The following is a 25,771-nucleotide window of genomic DNA, read 5'->3' as shown; positions in this document are numbered from 1 at the left end:
TTTTGGAAATGTGGAATAACAGCCTCTCAGTCAAGGAAGTAAATATGTTGTAACTTGTCCAAAATGCAGTATTATCTCTGAAATACAGTGAGCAATCTTATTTTTAAAAAAGTAAAAAGAAATCCTTTTATTCTAGAAACTTTACTTTTGGAGCAACATTCAGCTGCAAAACCTTTCATAGGTATCTTTATTTTATCATTTGAAGATACCCTAGTAAAGCCTTTATTTGTTTCTCTTTCATGGTAAGTAAATTAAGTAGCTACAAAGCTTTAATTCTCTACTCATGTCTTAAAATGTGACATTAATGTACATTGACTGCACATAAGGGTAAGAACTGGATTCCCTTAAGAGCAGTTGCATGTTTTAAATTATTACTATAAATGTTCAGTTTTCCTAAGCATATGAGCTGTCTTCCTGAGTTGTGGTTGGTTTGTGGGGTTTTCTGATGTGACACATAAGCAAAGACAATTTGGCTTCTTCTTACACACTAACCAGATCTTCAGAATGATTCTAGATTTCAGTTTGAGTTGGCACCTGCTGTTGAACTGAACAATGGGAAAACAATTAAAAAACAATGGGAAAACCATCAAAATTAATAATCTTTCTTTATCTTGCAAAACATGAGGTTGGAAATCTTGCCCTCACACTGCTCATGTCTCAGGTTTTTCATACTCAAAAAATTTTGCCTCCTCAACTCACTGATTCCAAACTTTATAAACACAAAGTGATTAATATAAATAATGGATACTACCTCTACTTACTCAATATTTACACTTTCCTGTCAAAATCTGACCACACAATTTAGGGATTGGCTTTGTGGGACCTTTGTTTCAGTACTACAGTTATCCACTGCTAACTGCCCCTGTAAGGAGCAGCCACTTGCTCTCCCTGCCACCATGTGATCCAGTGTTTCCATCTTTATAATGTTCTGACAATAAGTTTATTTTGGTTAAGTCAGGGACAGGATTCCACAAGTGCTGAACAGTAACCTCATTCAGCTCCAGTAAAAAACAAGGAGCTACTAAAGCACAGTAATACAAACAGTGGGCATAATTAGAAGTCCAACATTATTTCCATAAGAAGTTTTCCACAAAAGAAAACAACTCTGACATTTTTTTTTTGGAGTTGCCATGAGAGCCTAACAAAGATTTCTTACATTCCATTCCTCTCTCAGAAAGGACTGAGCATTTGTTTTTTAAAGTTCTATTTTCTGGGAGTTCTTCATATTCAGAGGTGAAACACAAGGTAATATACCTGATATATTACACAAGGTAATGTACTGATACCTGTAAATGACTGCTGTTGTCCTTGCTAAAGGTGTCCTGACACACTTTTTCACAACCCAAAAACTGAGTCCAAATAAACTCTTAACGTAAATGTAAAATTTCACGTAAATGTAAAATTATCAAATTCTTCACATCTCTTTTTGGTCACTTCCATTAGAATTACTATTTTCTAAAATGGAGCTCAATACATGCAATTTTTATAAGAAGCTTTTTAACAACTATCTACTGAATCAGAATAATTGAATAGGTGGGATCCTATCATCAATTTCTTTATGGTATCTTGGAGGATCACATAGAATCACTATACTTTTTTAAAGAAAATGTAGGATGCATGTTGAAAGCTTTAAGTAATCTTAAATACTCTCTCCAGAGAACAATTCATTGCTTTAACCCACTCATTTTTAATGCCTAAAGAGTATTTAAGTATTTTTCACTGTTTTTTTTTCCCTTTTTCCTATCCAGCTGTATTTGATAAAAATGGTATAGTACAGAACTAAAGCAGAATAAACCTCATGCAAATCAGATCTTTGCATTCCATGCTACTCATTTTTGGTTTTTTTTTTGTTTCCTTGTTTTGCGTTGTCAAAATAAACAAATATGAAATTACTTTTCTTTCTGCACTAAAAACAAAATTAGAAAAAGGACAGAGAAGGTAGAAGTGGCATGGCAACATCCCCACCCCCACTTTAGGTCCTAGGAGAAACTATACTATACATTATTTGAAAAGAAGTATGATATCTATAAAAATCAAATGTTTCCTGAGGAAGTGGCCTAATATTCATTGCCCTTCTTTGTACAAGCACCCTCCCATTGTTTCAACAACAGCAGATAATGATTTTGGCTGGCCTCAGGCTGACCTATAATATTTATATGCCAAGGCATTTATCAACTTTCTAAAACCCTAGCAGACATATTAGTATGTAAAAGGAAGTAGACTTCCTTATTACAAGTGTTTCTTCCTGATACTGCTTCATATCTAGGAGGAAAACAAATGGTGCCACAGTCCACCCAGACATTTAAAAAAAGTCTTGCTTAGTATCCACCAAGAAATCTCCTGGAGAAGCTTCTGGGGAAACCACAGGGAGTGAGCCAAATTACCATGTCATCTCTGGTAGGGATTTTTGGGGTTTGGGGCTGGGGGGAAGAGAAATTCTGGTATATCTACAATAGTTTTTGAAAACTTCATTTTTATATGGGTTCTTACCATGGAAGCTTCTGTTCTGCTGGGGTACTGAATGTACCACACTGTCAGCTTTTTTGGTTGGCAAGCTCTGTTCACTGTAACAGAAGCACATGTGTGATTACAGCATTGAAACTGTTAAACAGACACCACTGGTCACCTAATCCAATTTATTTGTAGGCATAAATATCTTAAGTGTAACCTGTTAACCAGCATTCCATCTTGTCCATTTTCCTAATTTGATAATTTGCTATTTATTAATTCTTTGTTTTGGTAACAAATATTTCAAGTTTTGATTGCCACGTGGTATCTCGTTCATGGGGATTGTCATTTGATTTTTTCCCCTAAAAGTTGAATAGAACTGGAAGATCACAGCTACAAACCCAAAAGGAGAGGGAAAAAAATTATCAGAGGATTTACTAAATCTTGCTGGTTTAGATAAGCAGAAAACATGCATTACTAATCCAGATAAGAAGCTGACAAACACACTGCCAATTTCTACCTTCTACAGGAGTAAGGCAGGGAAGAAGATACATGGGGGCAAAAGTTCAATTAAAAAAAAAAAAAAAACCCTTTTATTAAAAGGACACAAAACCAAGAAAAATACTGAAAGAAATATGAGGAATGAAAAACAGTAATATTTCCACTTTCTAAAAGGACTTTCAAGTAATTGATTTGTATTTTTGGGGGTTTATGAGACAGAGTCTGAAAGGTTAGCAGGGAACTAGTAGGTATTGCCAGCCAGTTGAAATTACCAGTCATATAAAGCATGTCTGGAAGTCCCAGGAAGTCAGTTGTATTTTGATAAAGTATGATTCTTTCTTTCTTTGACATTGTTGTTGAAACAACAATGTAAGCAGCTTCTTAATGAACTACACTGTTAGAAATTTATCATATTCTCTCTCACAAAATGATACATTTGGGTGCCCCATTGTCTCTTGGGCATGCTTAAAATCAGAGTTTCAACTGTCCAAAATCACTGTTTGAGGCAACCATCAAACACTGAAAATATAACCATGAGTTGGAGCAGCTTTATACGTAATTATGTCATTAACTAATGAAAGCCCATCAGGTTTTTGCATAGTGGAATTTTGTACAATTTGGTGGGAGGCACAAAGGGGAGAATGGCAAATAGCAGCATATGAAAGGGCCTTGACCTTTCTCTTTTCCAGTGAAATAAGTTGCCATGAAAATATACATTTGAAAATTTCCTTGGATCTAGCAAATCAGATCTATCAAAGAGAGTTGGGCTTGGGCTCCCAACTGTGCTCTTCCATTTAATGTATGCAAATTAGATTTGAAAGAAGAATGGGTTATAGAAGGATCTGCATTCTACACACAGTTTGAGATACACAATACTGAAAACTGCATGTGGAAGGATTATAACTTCTTATTTCAATCATCACATAAATTTAAGTTGGAATGGACCTCTTCTGATCATCAAGTCCAACCAGTTTTAGTAACTTTACACTTTTCAGCAAAGATTTATTTCAGACAGGTCAATCAATTACCAAGTGTTCAATACATATCTGATGTGATCTAGAAAACTGAATTTCTGCACTATGACTGGTAACAGCACCCAAAATTCACCTGCTGCCACTCCCATCTCCTTGTCAGGGCCTGAACCAATGTTACAGGTGTGATTAAAAGCGACACTGTATTATTCCACAGCGGATGGAAAGTTACACACAGTCTAAAATCTTGTAAGTAAAGGAGTGTAGCAATTACTACAAATGAACACACCCTGCCCCTCAGCAGGGCTTAGCAGTTCTGGCTCAGTGCCTCAGTAACTGGCTCAGTGCCTCCCAAAGAGAACCAGAGTGAAGGTAGATTGAACATTTAATTGCCCACACCCTTATTTCTAGATACAGTTTAGCTTTCCACATACCTGACTTCAAGCAAGTTTCAATGCATGTTTTCCTGGATGGTTTTGGTTTTGAAGAACACACAAACGTTAGAACAGGTTATTTTTCCATAAATACAACCTATGCAAGCTCTAAGAGAACTAGCATTACCTGCAGGAAGCACTTTCCTTCACATTCTTGGCATCTGCTGTATTGATTCCTTCAATAACAGGGGAGTCTGGATTTGCAGAGCCGTTGCTGATATGGTCACTGCTTTCATACCCAGATTCTGTCCTCTGAATTTGCCAGTTATCACCATGGATTTTTCTCTCTGTAAATCCCTTGCTTTTTTCAGCATTCCCTTTTCCCTCAGAATCCAGTGAACTTCGACTTCCTGTATCCTGTTTTGTCTCATCTTCATAGATAGTCATTAAACCCTTCTGCATTTGGTTCTCCTTGGGCCAGTGGTTAAAGCCCCGCTCCTTTTCGTGCTTAGATTTACTGCTCAGGTTTGCTTTGTGCTTTGGGCTGTGCTGCTTCTTCTCAGTGTCACTGAAAATGCTGTCTACATTCAGTGTCTCTCTCATTGGTTTCCAACCTTTACTCCTGCTCCTCATACTTCCTTTGTCCCTGGAGTCCTGGCTGGTGTCCGTGTCGTAGCCAGTGACGCCATCACTCCGAATCCTTGTCACTGCTTTGTCCCCTGCAGGAGAAGGCTCTGGTTTGTTTGATCCAAGCCCATGTGCAGAAAGCTTTGCCTGCTGAGGTGCTTGGCTCTCGTGCCTGTAGGGGCCCCTTCCCTGGCTGCCGTAGATGCGCTGATCCACACAGTGCCTCAGTCCATTGCCAACCGGAGGAGACCCTGACTTGGCACTGGAACGCTCTTCCCCAACCAAGTCTGACAAGAACAAAAGGAAAAAACTTCCATTACAGTTCTCATTCATGTTTCATAGAATGATTTGTGTTGGAATGGACTTCAATGTTCATCAAAGTTCCCGCTGCCTTGCCACAGGCAGGGACACCTTCCACCATAGCCCCATCCAACCTGGCCTTGAACACTTCCAGGGAGGAAGCAGTCATTTAACTGATATTGTTTAATGTTTCTTACAGTGTCTCTACAAATCCAGTATGTGTTTTAGCATACTGAAAACTGGGAAAGTGTGATCTTACAGTACAGTCTCTTAAAAGGAGAAAAAAATCTGCACAAGCAGCATTGATGCTAAAAGTTAGTTAATCCATTGGTTCTCTGGTTATATTTTTAAAATGTACCTCTTTGTCTCCCAGACTCTTTCCTTAGTCCTCTGTCTGCATCTTTCCGTACAGATGTCAAGTTTTTCATGTCAGCAGCTTTCTGGGCACACTCTCTGGATAAATCCTTCAGCCTGTCCTTCTGCTCACTGTATCCTAACTTGGCTGCAAAAAATACTTCTTGTCAAACATCCTTGCTCAAAAGTCATTCACCACCAAAACACATAAACATACTTATGGAGTAAGATTTAGGTTTTAGTGTTAGGACTACATAAACTGACTAATGAATTGTTTGACACAGATTAGGAGTGTCTGATTTCTTTCCAACCATAAGATCAAGTCCATTTACATCCAGGACTAGAAATCATGCTGATATCAGAGTATTCCTGCGGAAAAGTGTACTCAAGTAGCCAGTGACCAACAGAGCCACACCTCAGCCTCAGGTCACTGATGTGCCTTTTAATCAGCAACATCACTGGAAAGCTCAATAGTGTTTGAGAAATGGAACAAGGCCTCAAGAGCCACTGAAGTTAAAGCATAACAAAGGTAATAAATATTCTGCATTTACAGCCCTCTCTGGAAAAGTTAACATCCCATTGCAGATATTCAGATATTACTTATACATTGAGAAAATCTTTGAATAACAACTGAGTCAGTGATGGAATTTTTCCCCTTAGAAATAGTTCTAGTCCTGAGGTTAGAACCCCCCTGAAATGCTATCAGCTGAAATGTTTCATATAAAACACATCTGGTTTGGCTTTTTGGGGGTGGTAGTAGGGAATACTCACCTGGACCTCTACCACCACTTGCTTGAATATGGCTTCTAGTGAATGCTGGATTATCTGGCTGAAGTTTTTTATTACTCCTTTGATTAGTGGAATCTCCAATTCCATTCTCTTTCACGTGGTCTGATTTAGCAGCCAAATGCTTTTCAAATCCTATGAAACAACATATTTTTCTTTAGAAATAAAAAGCTTCCTAATTTAAATTTCTACTATGTAAAATTTTAAAAAGAGACAGCTTTTTCATTCTGGATTAAAAAGCCAGAAGAGAAACATCACCAAAAACCACACTACATTTCAATAGCCTAGGCAATAAGGTTCTCTAATATTTTATATACTGCCATATTTATAGTGGTAGCCTGCAGTGAAACAGGGTCCTCAATTCTCTGCTGCCTGAAGTAATCTATGTTCTATTGCTGCACATGTTGTGAAGAACAACATGTCAAATGCAATTTTCCTTTTATTTAAGTTCCTTGTAAGTTCTGCTTAGCACAAAATTAAAAAAGCCAACCTGAGACAGCAGTACAAATTACAGAACCAAAAGACTGGATTCTTTTTCCCATTACCCATTAGTCTCAATTTTGTATCCCCTTATTAACAGGTCTAATACTAAGTATACACACTAATCTCTTTTCTTTTGAGACTCTTTGGATAATTATTGATAACAGTATTTCAGAACAAAGCAGCCAATCCATTTTTTCTCCGTTATAGTGCCCATTTCAGAAATACAGCTGATACTGTTATTAAAAAACCCCATATATCTAATTACCCAGGTCTTCCCCATTTCCTCCTGCTGCTTTGCATTGAGACCAGTGAATAATCTGCTTTGGTGCATCTTCTGGAGACACAGCTGTGCCATCTGGGTTAGCATAAAATAGCAGCAATGGTTGGAAGTGACACCGAATGCACCTGGACACCACATCTTTCCATTTTGTTCCAATCTAAGAAAAAACAAAAAAACAAAATCCCAAAACTTTATCAACAGTGCTGAACCCAAATATGGAAAGAGTAATTCATTAAGCAAGAGACACCAACTGCCTAATTCCAAATGTACATGAAAATACAACATTTTAGCACAATGGGTTGCATAAATGGCAACAAAAAGACAGAACTAGCACTGTAAGGGCTAAAAATCAGATCGTGTTACCTCTTTGACATTAGCATCATCAAACAGCACCCATTTGCAGCTCTTGGTGTGAAAGGCAAAGGCACAGTAATGTCGGCTCGTGTAGCAAATCATTCCCACCAGGAAGAGCTCACTGTTTTTGGCATTTTCATCTGTAACCCTATAAAACAGCTGTAAAAATGATTACATATTTTAAAACACGTGTAAAACACAGCCTCAATTTCCTGACCTACTGCTAGCATTTCACCAAGGCAACTGTTACTTAATGTACTGTTGTATTATACAATGTTCCTGAGTATAAATACTCATTTTTGCACTTACCATGTCTACTTTGACTTTTTTGGGGTTTTTTTGTATTTGAAAGAGTAAAGTATTAATGCTCTGGAATAATTCCACAAATTTCAAACTGATATTCCTAGATTTTCAATGAGGAAGTCTTCTGATTAATCATTGTACTTAGGGACAAAACACTTCCAACAGGACCTTTTCCCCTCACAGAAACTACATCAAGCAGCACACTATAAAGAACTGTAAAAGTAGATATAAACTTCATATATTTATATCTACTTTATGTCAAGTTAAGTCACGCTTATAAAAAATACATATGAATATCTCTATTTTTTATATATTCACATATACATAAAATAAAAAGTAAAATGAAATTCTAGAAAAAGCAAAGAGTAAATTTTAGGTCAGATACCCCTGGAAGATAAAGTTGTGTTGCCAGATTCCGCATAACCTCTTCTGTCAGGTCGGAGTGTTCTGAATCCCAGACCAAACCGATGGTGACAATCTCAGGACAATTCATAAGAACACGACGAATTTTTATTTTTTGACCACAATTACTCTAGAAAAAAGGAAACAAAAACCATGATGGGAAGGAAAACAAAAGTGTCCAAAGGTGAATCACTACACAAGAATTAGTTCAAAGAAACAACTCTGCAATGTCTTTAATCCCAAAATTTAGTTATGGTGTTTGTTCCCAACAATTAAAGGATAACATTCTTCATCATAAAAACACTTTGATGAAGACTACAGCTTACCTTCTATATTTAATCAGTACCTCAAAACAAATCTCTATAACTGGAACAATAAAACATAAGTCTAAGAGCTTTTTTTGCCCTAAGTTGACTGCTCTGAAGCAGCAAATCCACCCTGCTTGTAGAGGAATACTTCTGGCCTGATTTAACATCCCAAAAAGTTCTCCCTTGTATCCCCAAGTCATGAAACATTTTTGTTTACTTACAGGACACTTTCTGTAGTCATCAGCAGTATTTGCTGCCTGCAGCAATTCCGCAAACATTTCTGGCTTGAGACGTTCATGCCTCTCCATCATTTTTTCTACTTCATTACTGCAAAAAATAAATTACATACCTATGGATCTCCCTTCTAAAGAGTAACAGATTTTAATTAATTGTATTGTATAACTAAAAAGAAGACACACAGCAGTAAAACAGTAGAAATGCAAATTTTTTTGTCAAGCCCTCTCTACATCTTGATTTGAAATCCAAATGCTGTTTTTGAACAGTATTTCAAAAGCACATTGCAACCAAAAAATCCATATTAATTTTTAACACTTAAAAGCTGGGCATGCTTTTGCATATTATTAGAAGGGTGCATATAGAAAAATGAGTAACAAGAATAAAAGCTCTTACCACAGGGCTGTGGTGGAAATGTAACGCACAAATTCCGTAAAAGGCAATGGATCTGATGATGCTCCACAACTGCGACACACACACTAAAAAAAAAAAACAAACAAAAACAACTTTTGCTTTAATTTACTAAGGTAAGAGAAAACAAGGTATTTGTTAAACCAACCAAATGAAGGCCTGACCTGCTCATACAGGGTCATAGCAAACTTCTGGTGAGAAATGCAGGATTTCGAAGTGCACATATCTGTTTCACTGTTTGGCACTAAGTGAAAATGAATCCTCTCAAGGATATTTTCCTAAAAAGAAATAATAATATAAATGTAAACTGAACTGATGAAGTTAGAACACATGATGAACATTACAATGTAGTACTCCAACTATGCCCCTTGGCTCCAAAATGCTGTGGCTGCAATGAGCTTGTCCTCTGAATTAGCAAGGCCATTTTTTCCTTTTGTCAAAAACATCAAAGGTAAAGGAAAGACGTGAATCTATTCAGGTAGATCAGATAGATGATTCGTTCAGGAGTCCAAATGCATTTTGAGTAGATGGAACAGTAATAAGAGGCTCTCTTTCATGACTGCAAGATCCCAAATAGCCTCTTTCAGGAGTTCTGCACTGGATTTTCCTACATATGTGAAGAAACCTCTAGCAGGTAGGAATTAATTTGTGGATACTCCCAAAGGATGTCCAAAGCTAAAAGTAACTGAAGCAGCAACCATATTTCCTGCCCCTCAAATCCATGTCTGAATGTTAATACTGCAGGTGTTTCATGGTGAACATTTTCACTGTCTAACACAGGAGCTTTTAGGAAGTTTTCTTTAGCAGACTTCTGTGACATCTGGAGTCACCTTTAAGGGTCACAGCAGTGGCTTGTGTTTTTCAGTAAGACACTGCACTGAAGCAGAAAGTAACTACAGGAAAATCTTGCAGTATTTGTTCACTCTTGGGTAAGACAATGGAAATCTCTTCTGCAGCAGAATTCAGCAATGCGCTGGCCAGTTGTATTTCAATAGCTGGTGACCCAATACTTCAAGGAACAGACAATATATTCAAATCCATAGGTGCTTCTCCTGAGAAGACAACTTTTCTCTCCATCAAAATATTTTGGAGAGTGACTCAGAGTTCATCATCAGCTATGAAGTTAAGGGAGCAAAGTATGGAACAAATGCAAGAGTACTCCATCGAGTACTCCATCTCCCTTACCTGACACTGTTACTCCATGTGTCTGTTGCCCTAAACAGGCATAAAGAAGCTCAGCAGGATTATGTTATTTAAATCCTACCCATGAGCCTGGAGCTAACAAAACCCCTAAACTAACTCTACTAGAAGTCAACTCAACTCTCATGAAGACACTTACAAAGCATTCTGCTGCATCATCCATGAAGCCCAGCTGGAAGCGCTGCTCATCCTTGAAGCTCTCGGCGAGGGCGTGCCTCATGTTGTCCGACGGGAGGGCTTTCTCTCGGCTGTGCTGGAACTGGGAAAAGATGGCCTAGGAGCAAATGCAGAGCTTACTTAGCTTCATTAACCACTTGGCTAGACACTGTGCTTCTGCACAAATGCATCAGTTCTTGCATAAACATGTGAAATGTGTATAAATATAATGCTTATAAATTTCAAAATTACTGTTTTCAAGTTACTACATTTGTATTCTGCTGATTCCTCTATAAGAAGTTATGGTACCAAACTAAACACTGAACCTGTAGAACAACAACATACAAATACAAAGCTAAAAGTGATTGACTTGAGCTCCCAGAGGCATCACAAGCCCTGTTCTGTAATTATACAGCTTTTTTAATTTGGTCCCTGGAATAGCAGTTCATCCAGATGTATCTCATGTCTACAGACAGAGTATATTTCTTAGGGCATAATGTAATACCACTCATGATTCACTAAATAATGTGATATTTACTGCTTAGGAGGGGACTGTATCTTTATTAAAGTTATGAACCTCCCATAAATTAGATAGAATGCCAATAATCCTTGCTATGAAATTAGCTCAGTGCTGAACCAGTGCACACAACACAAGAGAAAAGGTCAGTATCTGCAGTTCTGGGACATGATAATAAATTGCACTTGGTTTTTAATTCATTTCCCAGAAGAGAGAGCTGGCTGCTAGTTTTCTTTTTGGCAGGGATATCCATCCAAGTGAGCTCATCATTTAGCAAGTAAAGGAGGTTGATTCTGAAAGAACTGAAAGTTAAAAGCTATTAAATTAATTACAGATTTGCAGATATTTAAAGGTGTCTTCCCCAGTCAAGAACTCTAAGTCAAACTTTAGAGAGAACCGAAGAGACTAATGACAAAGCAAGTCAGGAGAAGCCATGTAAAACATAAATAAGGCATTCTTCACATTGGCTTCCTATGGTTAAAATCTGTTGGATAGAAGGCAAAGATAAAACAGAGAAGCAAAGTTTCACTGCTAACAAAAAGTATTGTTTTAACCATGATGCCTTCCAGGGTGTCTCTCAAGTATTTAATCTTTCCTCTCAAAACAAAAAGCAGGGACTACTGACAAAAATTACAGCCATTACTATCTCCATGCAAACATTCAAAATGAAGTTTTTAACAGATCTGCTTTCAAAGCATTTATCACTCCTTATTTTGGCTGCCAGGTCATTTTTTGTTATGCAACATAGCTTTATATGTCCAGCTTAAAAAAAAAAAATTACAAGCAGTACAGATAAGGAGGTGTGCAGACAGGTATGCTCAGTTTAGTGGCCTGCACAGTCCAAGTTCCAGAATTTACTGGCTATGCTTTTAGTTCATAGGAGAAGCTGACAGAGATAAAATATCCTTCATTGTTAAACATATAAGAAGGGTTACAATAGCCTAAGAGCATAAACAGAACCCCAAGCCAACCAGAAAATCCACTCAAGTCACAAACAAGTCACTGTTTATCCTCATCCAGTGTATATATTGCATGGAAATTAACATGTCCAAGATTTTGAACACAGAACAAACAGAATTACTCAGTCAGCGTCCTAAAGAGCCAAGAAAGCAAAACCAGTAGTGTACAGAACAGCAGGGGACAGACCCTTGCAAATAATTTAAGTATTCTTTTTTGAGGTGAGTACATAGGCCATTGAGTTAAATATCACAAATACATTGTTTAAAAAGATAACTTATGCCATTCTAACCAACTCCAGAACCCTGCAAAATTTCTTTACATACAAGATAATATTTCTCTAACAAACATTTGTTAAACATGTCCTTAAATCTAAATTGCTTCTTTACAAAAAGAATTACTTGGTCACCCAGGGATAGGTATGATACAGACACACACTTCCAAAAAATAAATTTGATTTTCCCTCACTGTGAAATATGATTTTTCCAGAATTTTTAATCTACCTTTAAAGCACAAAATATGCAGGCATCTCCTTGACACACGTGTCCAGTTAAACCTCTTAAACTTCGTCGAAATATGTCAAGTTGCCATAATACCTATAAAAACAAAGAGAAAATCAGTAATCAGTTCTGAAGGTTCTTTGCTTACACAACGTACAGTAGATTTTAATAGTTTTTTTATTTCACATAACATACAACTTAACTATCAGCATTGCTGCAGGAAATGTGGGTTTTTTCCATTATTTGGTAACTTACGGAGGTGGAAATGAAAGTTTTACATTCAGCACTTAAAATTTAGATCTGTCTTTTAAACTTTTTAACACAATGTATTTTGGAGAAAGAGCTGAAGTACTCTCAAGGAAACAAGCAGCAATGTAAACCCCGTACAGGGACTGCAGCAGTTTTCTTAAAGCTCTACATAAGAGTTAAGTCCTATATGATATTCTTACAATCTCTTATCAAAATGATTGCTGAAATACATTTGTTCTTCCACAGATCAAAATAATCCTGGTGCTTACTCTTATTTGGGTAAATATCCTACGAAAATGTAATAACAGCTTGGCTACACCCACTGCTTTCAATATCTAATGTCTTGGGTACACATGAAGTAAAGTAGTTCAGAAAGTTGTCCATTGAAGAAATAAAAATAAAACCCCTAAAAATGAGTTGTCAAGAGGCACAGTAAGACAACAGCTGCAAATTCAGGGGGGAAAAGATATCCTATCTATAAATATAAAAGCTAAAATGAAATAGGATGTGTTGGAAACCAAAAGTCCAAAGCTCAGTTCTGAAGGTGGAGCAGAGGTGAAAAGAAAAGAAAGGAACACATTCTTCCTTGTAAAAGGGCAGTCACCAACCATCTGCCCCTGCTTGATAAACAGCACTGGGTTGTGAATTGTAGGATTGTCTGAAAGTAGAACTAAAAATTACTTAGGGCTTCATTTTAGGGCACCTAAGTGAAAATAGCAGAACTGCAGGAGAATATAGGTCATGCTGCTCCCATTGGATGCAAAACAGCCAACACTCCACTAAAACCACAGTACAATTTTATTTGAAATACATACAGCTACTATACACATAGCTATATCTCTCACATCTCCAAGTTTTAAATCCATGCCAATTTTAAGTCTTCCAATTTTTAGGAAGACTTTAGGAAGTCCATGTCTATTAAGTCCTCTGCCAGTTTGAGAAATCATTCTGTACAATTTAAAAACATTCAGATCCAAAATCTGAGCATTAAAAGAAGTACCTTAGAAGGTAGAATTCTTAGAAGAATTCCTCTTAGAAGAAGAATTCCAAGTCATATTTCTTGGGTACCAAGAGTATCTCCTACTCTAATTCCACAAATCTTTGCTAAGATTAGAATCAAAGCCTTCACTATATGTGCATATTCTGATATATCCCAGCATCACAGGCTTGCTCATGTGCTGATTCTGAGAAAATGAGATCTTAATAAAAATAGTGTCCTGGTCAATACAAGCAGTAATTGTTGACCCACATAAAAAAGTGTCATATAAATTTTCGAAGTTATTTTGCTATGCTTGACAGAAACATTACTTCTAAAATCCAAGAAGAAAGTTTTAAAGTTCTAACTCCTACATTTTCAAATACAAAAGGACAGTTTTTCAGATATTCTTGATGCATGCAAATGAAATTTTGCACAAAATAAAATATTAAAACTCTTTACAGCTAAATGCTGAATAAAATTACCTTCATAACAGTGTCTTATTCCTACAATTGCCATTTTTACTTCCCACACACACTCAGGAAAGCCTACTCAAAAAAATGTTTAATAGATGAAGTTTTTTCTTACCTGAACAGCACTATTAAGAAAGCAGCTGTTTTGTCCAGGTTCATTTAATAAGCCTTTTGTAGGGGCCAGGGACAGGATACTTCCAGGCTGATAAACTTTTCCAAGGTTACCCCCAGGTTTTCTTAGGAATTTCACCCATGCCATTATTTTTTAGAGTTTATAATCACAATGTTCACACTTGAATATTTAAGGATATGATGGGTGCAAGGCAAAGAAGGTGGTTCTACAATAATATTTCTAAAGTCATGGCATTCCATTCAATTCTGTGCAGTTGTAACCATTCATGGGCTTAAGTCCATTTTCCATGAGTAGCTGTGACCCATCCCTCAGGAGCAGTCTCCCAGTAAAAATACAGCTGGACAATGTTTTTAACCTTCAGTCTTAAAAAAATAAATAAATAAAGGTGTCCAGTTAAGGTTAAAACATGTTAAAGGTTGTTAGAATACAAGTTCTTATGAAGCAAGTTGCACAGTAACTGACTTCTTCCAGGGATATCAATGAAGTATTACTATAAATCATTAGCTGTATTATATTGAAAGTTTGTGTGTGTGTGTGTGTGTGTGTGTATGTGTGTATATCACAGGACTGGAAAGTTCTTGTCAGGTATTATACTCCTGTTCTCTCATTTTGTTCCATCTTCTTTTTACTTCTAACTGTAACCCATGAAATATATTCCAGTTTAGAAGATGTCATGCTTATTGCATTCTCTTTCCAGTGAACCTGAAATAAGAAAAAAACAGAAATTATTGAAAAAAAGAGAAAAATCCAAAATGTTAAAGAGTTTCCAAATTAAAAAAAATATCATGGCTAAAACAATCTGTAAATCTAAAAGCAAGATGAAGTAGCCAGGAAAGAGAAGAAAACATCCCCACCTAATAATTGTTTTTAAGCCATAAAAGTTATTTTATCTATCATAATCTATTATCTTCTAATTTCTTACACATCTCTAAAGATCAAAATAAAATTGTTGTAAAGATACTCCTAATAACCTGCAACAGCTTATAAAAAGACCATATAATACATGAGTTATTCAATCTTTGAAACTCCAAGTCTAATAAAAACATTACCAAGAAGTAAGTCATTTTATTCAACACTCAAAAAGCTATGCTGGTTTTTATTTCAATTTTATGGATGGATTGTCAGCTAGTACTCAGCTTTCAGAAGTTTCTTCTGCCTACCAAACACTACATAAATGTGTCATTAACCTGGCTGCATTCTCAAAGCAGCCAGAAAAACAGTGCTAGCAGCAAGGCAAGAACATTCTGGTCACTGCCCCAATTCTAAGATTTTCAAATTGCAACAATAAGGGTTGTTTCTCCAGCTCTTGAAGGAGCATGTTGAAGGTTAAATGAGTCCATTTCCAGAACATCCCCACAACCACATGTACAGCCCAAGCTGTGGACCTCGCACAACAATGGATTATTCTGTCTGTTTGGCATTACTACATCACCCACACAAACATTTGGGTGGAACAGAACAGAATAAATTTAAATAAACCAACACAATTGGGGTTACATGTGTGGGAAAGAAAGAAGAAAAAAAAAAGGGGGGGGGTAAAATTTGGGCATCACATTTCAACAGAGATATTCACCTTAGATTTCACAAGCATGCAAGATACTAAAGACACATCAGTATGCTTCAAAACCTGCAGCTCCTCACTACCGTTTTTTCCACAGGGTAAGCTTAGCAAGATTAATGAGGAGTACTAAAAGACAAAAATTAATTGTTTGGTTGGAATACTGTATAAACTGGAAGAGAACTTAGCTCAGAACAAGCAACACCACATTCACAAAAAAACCACTCTACAGCTCTCTAATACTGCACAGCTGGGATATGTGGCTTTCAAAAATACCCAGAGGAAGTCTTGCACCCCTAAAACCATTCCCCTTTATTTAAGACAAATATTGGCACTTGCTTGTATTTAAAAATAAAATCAATAACTGGAACCTAACCAAAAGTCTCTTTTGCCCCATGAATAATCAGATGAGTTCTGTTTGTTTACTGATGTTACTGTATCTCACCCGTAAGTAATTTGATTTAATAATACTGGAGATAGGAAGTGTGATTTGTGGCAGCGCTGAGCAAGGAGTCTGAAATGTAGCTGGAAACTGACCTTGACAGAATATCATGTAACAATTTTGTTTTCTTTATGTTCACTTCAGTTAACCCAGAAAGAGAATAGGAAAAGAAAACTTAGCTGGAAATGTCTACCAGCTTCAGATCTTATTAGAAATATACAACCTGTTTGGGAAACAAGAGCTCATCCAGAACAATTTAGGATAATGACAAAGAGCATTCATTTACTAAGAACTTGCAGGAAGTAATTTTCTCTTGCATTTCAAGGATGCCCTACAACCAACACTCCATGCACCAAGCATTTAGCTGTTGAACTGGCTGTGAGGAAAAGCTATAAATATTCAGTGCAAGAATTTAATGAAAAAGTGTTTCTGGATTAGCTCTGTATTACTGTCCCATTGCATTAAAATGCTTCCTGCTGAATTTCACATCCACAAAGCTGTGAATACAAACAATTCCATCTATCACACAATCTTACTCTAATCAATTGCAGAACACATTAATTGCAGTTTTCGTATGCAGAAGTTCCACTGCATTAAATACTAAGGTTCATGGCTTCTCATTCATCACTAAGAGAGGCACTGTAGATGAGCCTTCCAAGGGTGCCAGGAGCAATGGGATTAATTTGTCATCACAGCCTCTCCATAGGGTGAGAAAGCTATAGTAGCATTTTGGTTTGAAATTTATATTGGACAAATATCTCAGTTTTGATTTGAAAAAAAAAAAAAAGAAAAAAGAAAAAAAAAAAGAAAAAAAAAAGGAAAAAAACAAGAACATGATTGCTCTGCTGACAAACCTGTCCTCATCACAGATGGCTCTGTAAACCAGAGAAGTGATGCTGCTGATCAGTTTTGGTTGCTTCACCTCCCATGAGTTTGGGTTTACTTTCAGGGACTTGGACCAGACTCCCATAACCTAAATTCAGTAGTCAATAGCACCATAATTAGGACCTAAAGACTTCTTCTTGTCTGTGGTAAGCCAGTGCTGCTAAGGGCACTGTAGCACTCATTAACCACTGGGGTTTACCAGATCTTTTTAAAGTGTGAGTGACAGAGCCTAGACCATCAGTCAGCTGTGGCTGCCCCATCCCTGGCAGTGTTCAAGGGCAAGTTGGATGGTGCTCTGAACAACCTGGTCTAGTGGAAAGTTTGGAACACAATGATCTTTAAGGTCCCTTCAAACCCAAACATTCTGTGATTGAACCATACTGAGTCTACAGTAAGTGCAGTATTTCAGGAAAGTAGTTATTTCACACAGTGTTACTGACATGCTGCAGAAGATTTTTAGCAGCTAAGAATTAAAGGAATACTTTTACCCTTCAGACTACAGGAATTGATTGTGGACAACTGTTCTCAACCAAAGACACTAAGCAAGGGCTATAAGCTCTCAAACCAATGTCTGTTTACCAGCCTAACTCCTTCCACCTTGCCCAATTTCAGTCACTGTTCTTCAGTCACAGGTGATTTCATCAAGCACCTTGCTACCCTTAGCTGTGCAGCCTTACAGGACCAAACACATGCCTGTCAAAAATTCCTGGCACTTGCCTTTACAGCTACCAGAACAACAAATCCACTTGTCAGCAGACCTGCACGTTATCACCTGCTTGGTTGGTACACCCCAGCACGTAGCTGTGCCTGGCACAGACCCTTTAGTTTAAGAAGCAGTGTCACTAAAGAAGCTTAGAAATCAGCACAGCTGATATTTTGCCTAAACAATCACTTTCTACAAGCACATTTGGGTTTAAGCACCCCTGATATCCATCAAGATAAAACTGATGGGATAAAGAGTTGGCTCTGTGAACACTGGAACTACCAATGCCTGGGCTCTTGGTAATTTTCTGCCTCATGGCTGAGTTAGTGCAGTTTTCTCCCTAGCTGGGGCATAAGCCAACTCTGCTCCTCACATCATCTTACAAGGTCTCTCTCTTCCAGCCAGCTGCCTCTATTCATGCACTTTCTAAGTACATAATCATCTTTGAGGCTTCTATCCCTTCTGTCAAATTGAGTGGAAACCTGCCAACAAGTTCAAAAGTTGTTGACTGCTTCTATCCCCGAAATTTGGCCAAAGAATAGTTATTTACATCTCCTCAGCTTCACTTTGGAACTATTCTCAGTGTGCTGCACAAATTACTAATGGCAAACCTTGCTCATGCCCAGTGCTGGGTTTGCTGTTAAGCCACACAGCATTTTGCTTCTGCTTGCAGTTCATGCCTCTGTGCTGAGCCTGGCAACCCCACCCAACACAGTGACAACTCTGGAAATCAGTTCCTAAACTGATGTAACTTCGAAATTTACACACAAGACAAAAAAATTGCGAAGGAAGAGCGATGAAATATATTATGTGGAAAATAAAGCTGTGATAGGAAACCACTAACATTCTCTGCAATGAGCCAATATTATTAGGACTGGGGTTACTGTCTCCTCCTTAACAGAATGAAATTCATCAAAATGTCAACCACTTGCCACTGCAAGAATTGGAGTGCTTTCCTCAGTTCAAAAGGTTGTCATTTAAAATTGACAAATTCTGTTAACTGAACAAAAATCTGATTTGTATTGTCACAGTGCTGGAGGTTGTAATGATTTTCCCCTACATTTGAAGAAAGAAACAAACAGTGAAGCTGCTTTAAAAATGCAGAAAAAGACCAAAAATTGAAAGAAATAATCTCTTACACCCACCTCAATGAGGCTGAATCAATTTTTTTGTCCCCTGCACAGATCCTGTGCCCTTCTACCATGTTAAATATATTTGTCAACTAATTTCATGCACCATAAAATACATGTAAATGTTTTGAGTAGCCACCAGTCTTGGTCCTTGGAAGATGTCACAGAAATACATTTACAGGAATGAAAATTCCCACTATTTTAAACATCGGAGAGGGAGAAAAACTCCATTAACAGCACACACTTGCAACACACATGAGAAGAAACAAGAAAAGCACTACAAGAAAGCGCCAATACCAGTATTTAACCATTGGCTGGTATTGGTCTAACACATTCTTTCTCAACAAGAAAGACACATTCTGATTCAACAAGCCCTCAAGACACCAAAGGAGCATTTGATGTATCTCCTTTAGAAATTCCTCCAAACAATCCCTGTAGATTTCCAACCCAGACTTTTTCTTTTTTCAGGATCTCTATTGTCTCTTCTGGAGCCCTTGCCTATTTAGCTGTCCCTCCTACTCCAAACCACTGCTCCTGCAGGTCACACATCTCTGTTCCCTTCCAGGACGGAGAACCAGGAGTGTAGATGCTATCCCAGACAGCTTTTGTGCAAGTGCACAACTTTTGCTTTAAGCTGTTCCAATAAAAATTTTCCTGTTTGCATCAAAAGCAAAACAACAGGTTCACAGCTCAGCCTCCCTCATCTGTCACAAGGAGAAACTGACTTTAGAAATAGCTGCAATGGGAACTCTGAGTAAAGATCTTGGAGAACACAAATTCCCAGCCCATGACATGGGCCAGCATTTACAATGAATCATCACACAGACACCACGGAGAAGATTTTTGTTTCTCTGCCTTCCTACTGCTTTACACGTGATTATTCAAAGGCTACAATGTACCTTTTCCTGAGCCTCAGAAAGATAGAATGTATCTTTGCAGTGATGCTCACACTAGCCTTTTTGTCTCAGATTAATCGCCTTGCTTTTCAGTTTGATCTTTCATCATTAACAGAAGTGCAAAATGCCAAGTTCCGCTCTGCCTCAAAAAAGCTTTCTGATTTCTTAAGTCACCAGGGAAAAAATGCAAAACTGAGTTACAAGGAATGGTAATGTCAGCATCATCCTTAAACCCACACATATTTTATAGATTTGTCAAAAAAAGAGTTTGAATGTCTGAATCACTACACCTCATATATTTCCTCATTAACATATCCTGTACAAACCTTCCTACAAACACTTCGCTCAGTCTGAACATCGAAAATCCTGATCCAGCCTCAACCCAACATCATTTAACCTGGCCCCAACAAACTCCTACTTGATTCTGCTCCAACCATGAAGCTTGTGAGGAACCCTGTGAATGGGTTTTGCTCCCACCACTACATCCCACAGTGACTAAACTGTTTTACTCTATCAAGAGGCAAGGAATAAGCAAGGACAGTGCCAATACCCTGACACCTTCTGGGTCACACATGCAAATAATTTTGTCAGTAGCTCATCATGCATACTGTACGGCCAAAAAAGATTCTGCACTATCAAGGCTTGATATGAAAGTCAAGTGCATATTTTTCCTGTTTTTAATGTCAACATCCCACTGGTCAAGAATAATAACTTTTGATGCAAGTAATTTGATACTCCAAAAAAGTAACTAGTAAGTACTTCTTGCTTTCCAACAACTTGTTAGGGGAAGAAAGGATTATTTACACTTTGACAAGGCTAATTTACAGTCAGATTATAACATGAGGTCTCACTATTCTGACACCAAAAAACACCCTTTCATTCTATAAGAGCAGGTAATCATAAAATGAGTCAAGTGATTTTCCATTGCCTTGGGGTGGAAGGGCATCATGAATCAGGCACAATGCTGTTTGCACGATTAAGTTGTTGTTCTTAAAATAATCCTAGTAGCTTCAAAGTTAAAAAAGCTTAAGTGTTTCAGTGTTTGGTGGTTTTGGTAGGGGGTTGCATGAGCAAAATAAAGCACTAAGTAGAGATATGTAAAACTCACGCTTATTCTGGGAAGGGAAAAATGTAGGTTGAAAGAACAAGTCATGGTTCCTCTGAAAAGCTGATTTAAAAACATTTGCATTGAAAATCAAAGTAAAGGATATAGGTAAACTTAGACCTGATGCTAAGCATATGATTTGCATATATTCCCATACACCTACCCACATGCCTCCGAAACTCCATCTGTAGGAGAACACACAGCAAACAACTCCGCCACCGAAACGCTGCAAAGCGATGAAATTTCAAAGAGCCCCAGCACTACCTGTACTGGCATTTCCTGTTCCAGGCAGACAGCCTCTGGAAGCGCTCCTGGAGGGAGAGCTCGCTCGCTGGCTGCCGGGCATGTGCCGCCCGCGTTGAACATTAACCGCGCTCCGCCGCTCGGCTCGGGGGTCCCGCTCCGCCCCGCGGCCCCGGCTCCGCTTACACAACGGCGGGGGCAGCGCCGCCCGCGGCCCCGGAGCTGCCGCTGACCCGCACCCACGCAGCCCCGGCAGGGATTTAACCCCGGCCGGGAGGAGGAGGCTGTCCCGTGCCCGGCACTCCGTCCGCACCTCGGCACTGCCACCGCCTCCCCCGCCGGGAGCGCGGCCACAACCGTGCCCGCTCCCCGACGCAAGCCGACCCCTGCCCACCGCAGTTTACCCCCTGTCCCGCGCCCGCCTCAGTCCCCGCGGACCCCCGGCTCACCGGCGGCTCCTCACGCAGCTCCTCTCCCGCCCCCTCCCGGCGGCGACTCCGGGCGCGGCCCCGCCCTCGCGGCAACTTTTACTTCCCCCGCTTCCCGCTCCTCCTTCGAGCTCCCCTCCCCAGCCCGGCGCAGCCGCGCCTGCGCACTGTGGCAGCAGCCGGGACGCGCTCCCGGAGCGGTGTCCCGGATATTCCCGAGCCGGGGCAGGGAGGGAAGGAGCGGGGAGCGGCGATTGGAGCCCTTGGCCGCGCCCTCCGCCGGTGCGCCTGCGCGATGCGCGCGCGGGAAGGTGCGCGAGGCCGGGGGGCGCCTGAGGGGCGACGGTGGCGCCTGAGGCGATGGGGCGGGAGCGGGGCTCGGATCCCGGATCTCCGCGTCCTGCCGAAGGTGCGGGGGGAAATGCGGCCGGGTAAGGGGCTGTCACAACCCCGCTGCTCCGTCCCCGCCTGGTCTCGGTTCGAGGGCACAGGCGCCCTCGGTTGACAGGGCACAGCGGTTGCCCCTCAGGTGCCCCTCAGTTGCCCCTCAGGAGTCTCTCAGGTGCCCCTCAGGTGCTCGAGTTTGGAGTCAACAACCCGTTCAAGTGAGCGCGGCGGCGCTTGTTTTTTCCAGCAATTGTTTTCCAGTTCTCATTCCAGGATATTTGGCCGTGCACGTTGGCTTTCCTTGAGATGCCCGTGCAATAGCGCTGGCACGGAGTGGCTTGTGAGCCAAAGCCCACACAAGCATACGTCCCCCTCACAGTTGCGTTTGGCTTCCATGCGGCCTACAAAGGTCCTATGTGATTATTAATTTATCTATCACCTGCCCCAGAGTCATAGCCCCAAAGCTGTGTTCCCTCTGATTTTTATCTAATCTATTATGTTGGCCAGGGAGTGGTGTTTCCTTTTGTTATTTGAGATAGGAATTCCGTATCCACAAATGCTCATATTTCTAGTTGCTCAAGTACCTTTTATATTCCACTATTATGCTTTTTTTTTCCCCCGGATAAACATGTAGATTTCACTAACACAGTTCATTTCTAGGTTAGCGGTGGTATTTTAGGTGCTACCACACCCAACATCAGTCCTTGGCACATGCTGATGGTTACAATTTGTATTTTTTGTCTTCCAATTGCCTTTCTGATAGTCTTCTAGGGATGAAAAAGTGCTTCTGTGCCTGAGAGCATGTTCAGTTTTCCAACAGCATCTTCTGCAATAGTAAATAAAATAATTTCCCTGTAGAGTTCCCTTTCTGCATCTGCTTCAGGTCATCCAGATTGCAAAATGACTGTGTGGAATACGAGGCACTGCATCAAATTAGCTCACTGCCTTAAATATGACATTTTGTTGTTCTTGTATCCCCTTTTTTTTTAATAGATAGATTTTCCTCAGATTACTTTTTGCTACTGTTTCTTCCATTGTACTGCCAGTGTAAAAGCCCCACTAGCAAAGCCATTTTAGCAGGTTCACTCTCCAATGTTTTCCAACAGCTTTTTGATTTGGTGATTCTTTGGTAAGATTTTCATTAGGTTTTCCAGACTTTTGTCTTTACATATATATAGAGATAGCTAGATAGATAGATCAACAGATAGATAGCCACATTTTTCAGTGATTTGTAGAGTCATGTTCACAAACTGGAATTACTTACTGCAGGATTTGTATAAAATGTTTTTTCTTGAGGCATTAAGATGTTTTCACTGGATTCTTTTTAGTTTTTGACGGATACAATTTTTTTTGTCTCGTTTTCTTAAAATTTCTTAGAATCTGTGATTTTTTAAGGGAATTGAATATCTGATCCATTGTTCCAAGATTTATACAGTATCCTGGCTCTACTTTTTTGCATAGTTCTTTCTTAACTGTTTATTGAGAGATACTCACTGGAAATTTAAGGGTAAAAACCTGTGGAAAGTCAGTGTGTTAACATGGCAATTAAAAATCTAATTTTGTGTTTGTGCATCTTGTTATTGTACACTTATAAAAAGCATTCTGCTTATTGTTTTGGGTGGTGTCAGTTCAGTCCTTGATCCCTGCACTGCTTCTCTGCAAAGCCAGTCAAGCAAAGGCATCTGTGTGTCCCAAAGTGGGATTATGACCTCATTTTGATATTTTTGCTTTCCCTGAACTCTGCTTTTCATGTTTGCCTCTGCCCTTTCTTCAGCACGGATTTGTTTTTGCCACTAATCTTTAGAAGTCCCTTAGGATTTATATTGGTTTCTTCTGTTCCTTTTTTTTTTTTTTTTTTTTTTCTCTCAGAGTAAGTGTGGTCTGTGAGCTTTAATTATAATATATTTTAAGATTCTCTAGCACTGAATGTTAAGAGAGCAGTTCAGGCAGAGGGTGACACAGGTGCAGCACAGGAAGCCCTGAATGAGGTAGCAGAAGAATTTTAAAATTAGAATAAATGGCACAAAACAATGCTACCAGGGCAAATGATTTCCTGCTGCCTTTTGTGGCAGTGCAGGATATGTGCTGGGCATGATGCAGAAGAATGTTTCTGTGGGTTTATGAGTACACTTTGGTATTATTAGTGAATAGATTGTTACCCTGGAGAGTTGATGGAGAGCTGGAGAGGTGCTACATTTGATGGAGAGGGGTTGAAGCAGGAGCACTCAGGGTGTGACACAAAACACCAAGCTGGGAGGGAAAGGAGGGGAAACTTGTCCAGATCCTTGAGCACATCCAGGGCACTGGGGTTTGCACATGTCCATCCAGGGTAAAGCACATTTGTGGATAGCTACATGCCAAAAGAAAAGTCTTAACATAGTTAGGAGACATCCAAATGTTCAAAGGTAATTGCATTAAATATTTTTCCTCAATGTTGCAGGAGACACACAGCATTTTCCTCACTGACTGAGCTACAGATCTGTGTTTTACAGATGCACACAAGGGTTTATTTTGGTATTTGTTACCATTTTCCTGCCTGGGGTCATCTTTAATCCTGTTGCCAGTGGCTTTTCTGTAAATGTATTCTGACTTCTTCCTCTGAAATAATTATATTTTGTCTTTTTTTATGTGCATTTTTATGAACATTTTCATACCTGTAGCTGTACTGAAACACCTGTTCTCTAATTTCTTTCATATTTCTTACTAATGCTTGGAATATGTTTACAACAACCTTTTCAATCAACTGCTATCCTCTCCATGTTCAAATGTTTCATAAAAAATTATGCCTGCTCTGATTCTTCTTGGAAGGGTAGAATACTAAGGTTTGTGGGGTTTTTTGAAAAATGGTTAAGCAATGTTTTGAATCATTGGTTTTGTCATTGTTGCTCTTGTCTTCTGCATGGATCTTGCTCCTTCTTCATGAGCTGTTCATAATGTGAAATCAACTTTGTGTACTTAATAGGAACTGTGTCTGCACTTACTGGAGTATTCTGCAAAAAGTAAATTAGCAAATTATGTGTAAGTTCTGAGGCAGAAAATTCCATAAGCCAATGCAGAATTCAAGGTGTGCTTTATTAGCTGCATCTTTCTATGGAAGTGTTTTCACTGCAGTGAATTCAGCACTACACAAACCTGCCTGTTATGGTGCAGTGTGTTTTACTGGCCTATGATGAACAATTTTTATGTGATTAAGTTCCATTTAGCACTGACTTTGAGACACTTATGGGATAATGCCATTTTAATTGAAAACATGTTTCATTCCAGTGCATGGGAACTGCTGCCGTGTTGTTATGAAGTAATTACTGAGCTCTGAAGAGAGTGTTTGAGGCTGTGCTGCCCTTTTCAGGAGAAAAAGGATAAAGAGAATCATTCTTCTAGAAGAAAATGTAGTTTGAAAGATACCAGGGGCACTGGGCCCTATTCTGCATAGTCTGTAGCAGGATAAAGTTTCATTAAGGAAGGTAAGGGTTACTTTAGAATATGTGCACATTCTCTAAGCCTTTGGGGTGTTGTCAGATCCTATGTTTAAACAGTTCTGCCTGAAGAGGAGGGAAAAGTCTTTCCAATTCCAAGATGTTCTTGCAGTTTGCTTGTCTTCAGGAGCAGTGCTTTTCCATTGAGTGATTGGCTCAGTGCTCTGCATAATTCTGCAGGAGTTAAGGAAAACACCCTGGTAGGATGGAGTGCCATAAAGGTG

At 39.1% G+C, this 25,771-nt stretch overlaps 1 protein-coding gene across 3 annotated transcripts in view; it reads right to left on the bottom strand.

The window, feature by feature from the left end:
* The window catches only part of USP53 (ubiquitin specific peptidase 53), a 28,421-nt gene extending 6,650 nt beyond the window's left edge, over positions 1 to 21,771 (bottom strand). The window contains exons 1-14 of one of the 3 annotated variants that reach the window (XM_063157027.1): positions 21,709 to 21,771; positions 14,280 to 14,999; positions 12,470 to 12,562; positions 10,476 to 10,610; positions 9,301 to 9,414; positions 9,122 to 9,204; positions 8,713 to 8,818; positions 8,167 to 8,313; positions 7,488 to 7,637; positions 7,110 to 7,281; positions 6,347 to 6,496; positions 5,580 to 5,723; positions 4,482 to 5,208; positions 2,491 to 2,564 (exon numbers count right to left, since the gene is read on the bottom strand). In XM_063157027.1, the coding sequence (XP_063013097.1) occupies positions 2,491 to 2,564; positions 4,482 to 5,208; positions 5,580 to 5,723; positions 6,347 to 6,496; positions 7,110 to 7,281; positions 7,488 to 7,637; positions 8,167 to 8,313; positions 8,713 to 8,818; positions 9,122 to 9,204; positions 9,301 to 9,414; positions 10,476 to 10,610; positions 12,470 to 12,562; positions 14,280 to 14,423 (2,239 nt within the window). In that variant the 5' untranslated portion in view covers positions 14,424 to 14,999; positions 21,709 to 21,771. Of the gene's footprint in view, positions 1 to 2,490; positions 2,565 to 4,481; positions 5,209 to 5,579; positions 5,724 to 6,346; positions 6,497 to 7,109; positions 7,282 to 7,487; positions 7,638 to 8,166; positions 8,314 to 8,712; positions 8,819 to 9,121; positions 9,205 to 9,300; positions 9,415 to 10,475; positions 10,611 to 12,469; positions 12,563 to 14,279; positions 15,000 to 21,179; positions 21,382 to 21,708 lie in introns of those variants that run through there. The other 2 variants (XM_063157029.1, XM_063157028.1) reach the window with 2 other exon arrangements.
* Between the last annotated feature and the right edge of the window lie 4,000 nt (positions 21,772 to 25,771).

Source organism: Melospiza melodia, chromosome 5 (genome assembly GCF_035770615.1).
Source record: "Melospiza melodia melodia isolate bMelMel2 chromosome 5, bMelMel2.pri, whole genome shotgun sequence".
Lineage (NCBI taxonomy): Eukaryota > Metazoa > Chordata > Aves > Passeriformes > Passerellidae > Melospiza > Melospiza melodia.
The sequence above is the reverse complement of the archived record's forward strand: the minus strand, read 5'-3'. Positions and strand labels throughout refer to the sequence as shown.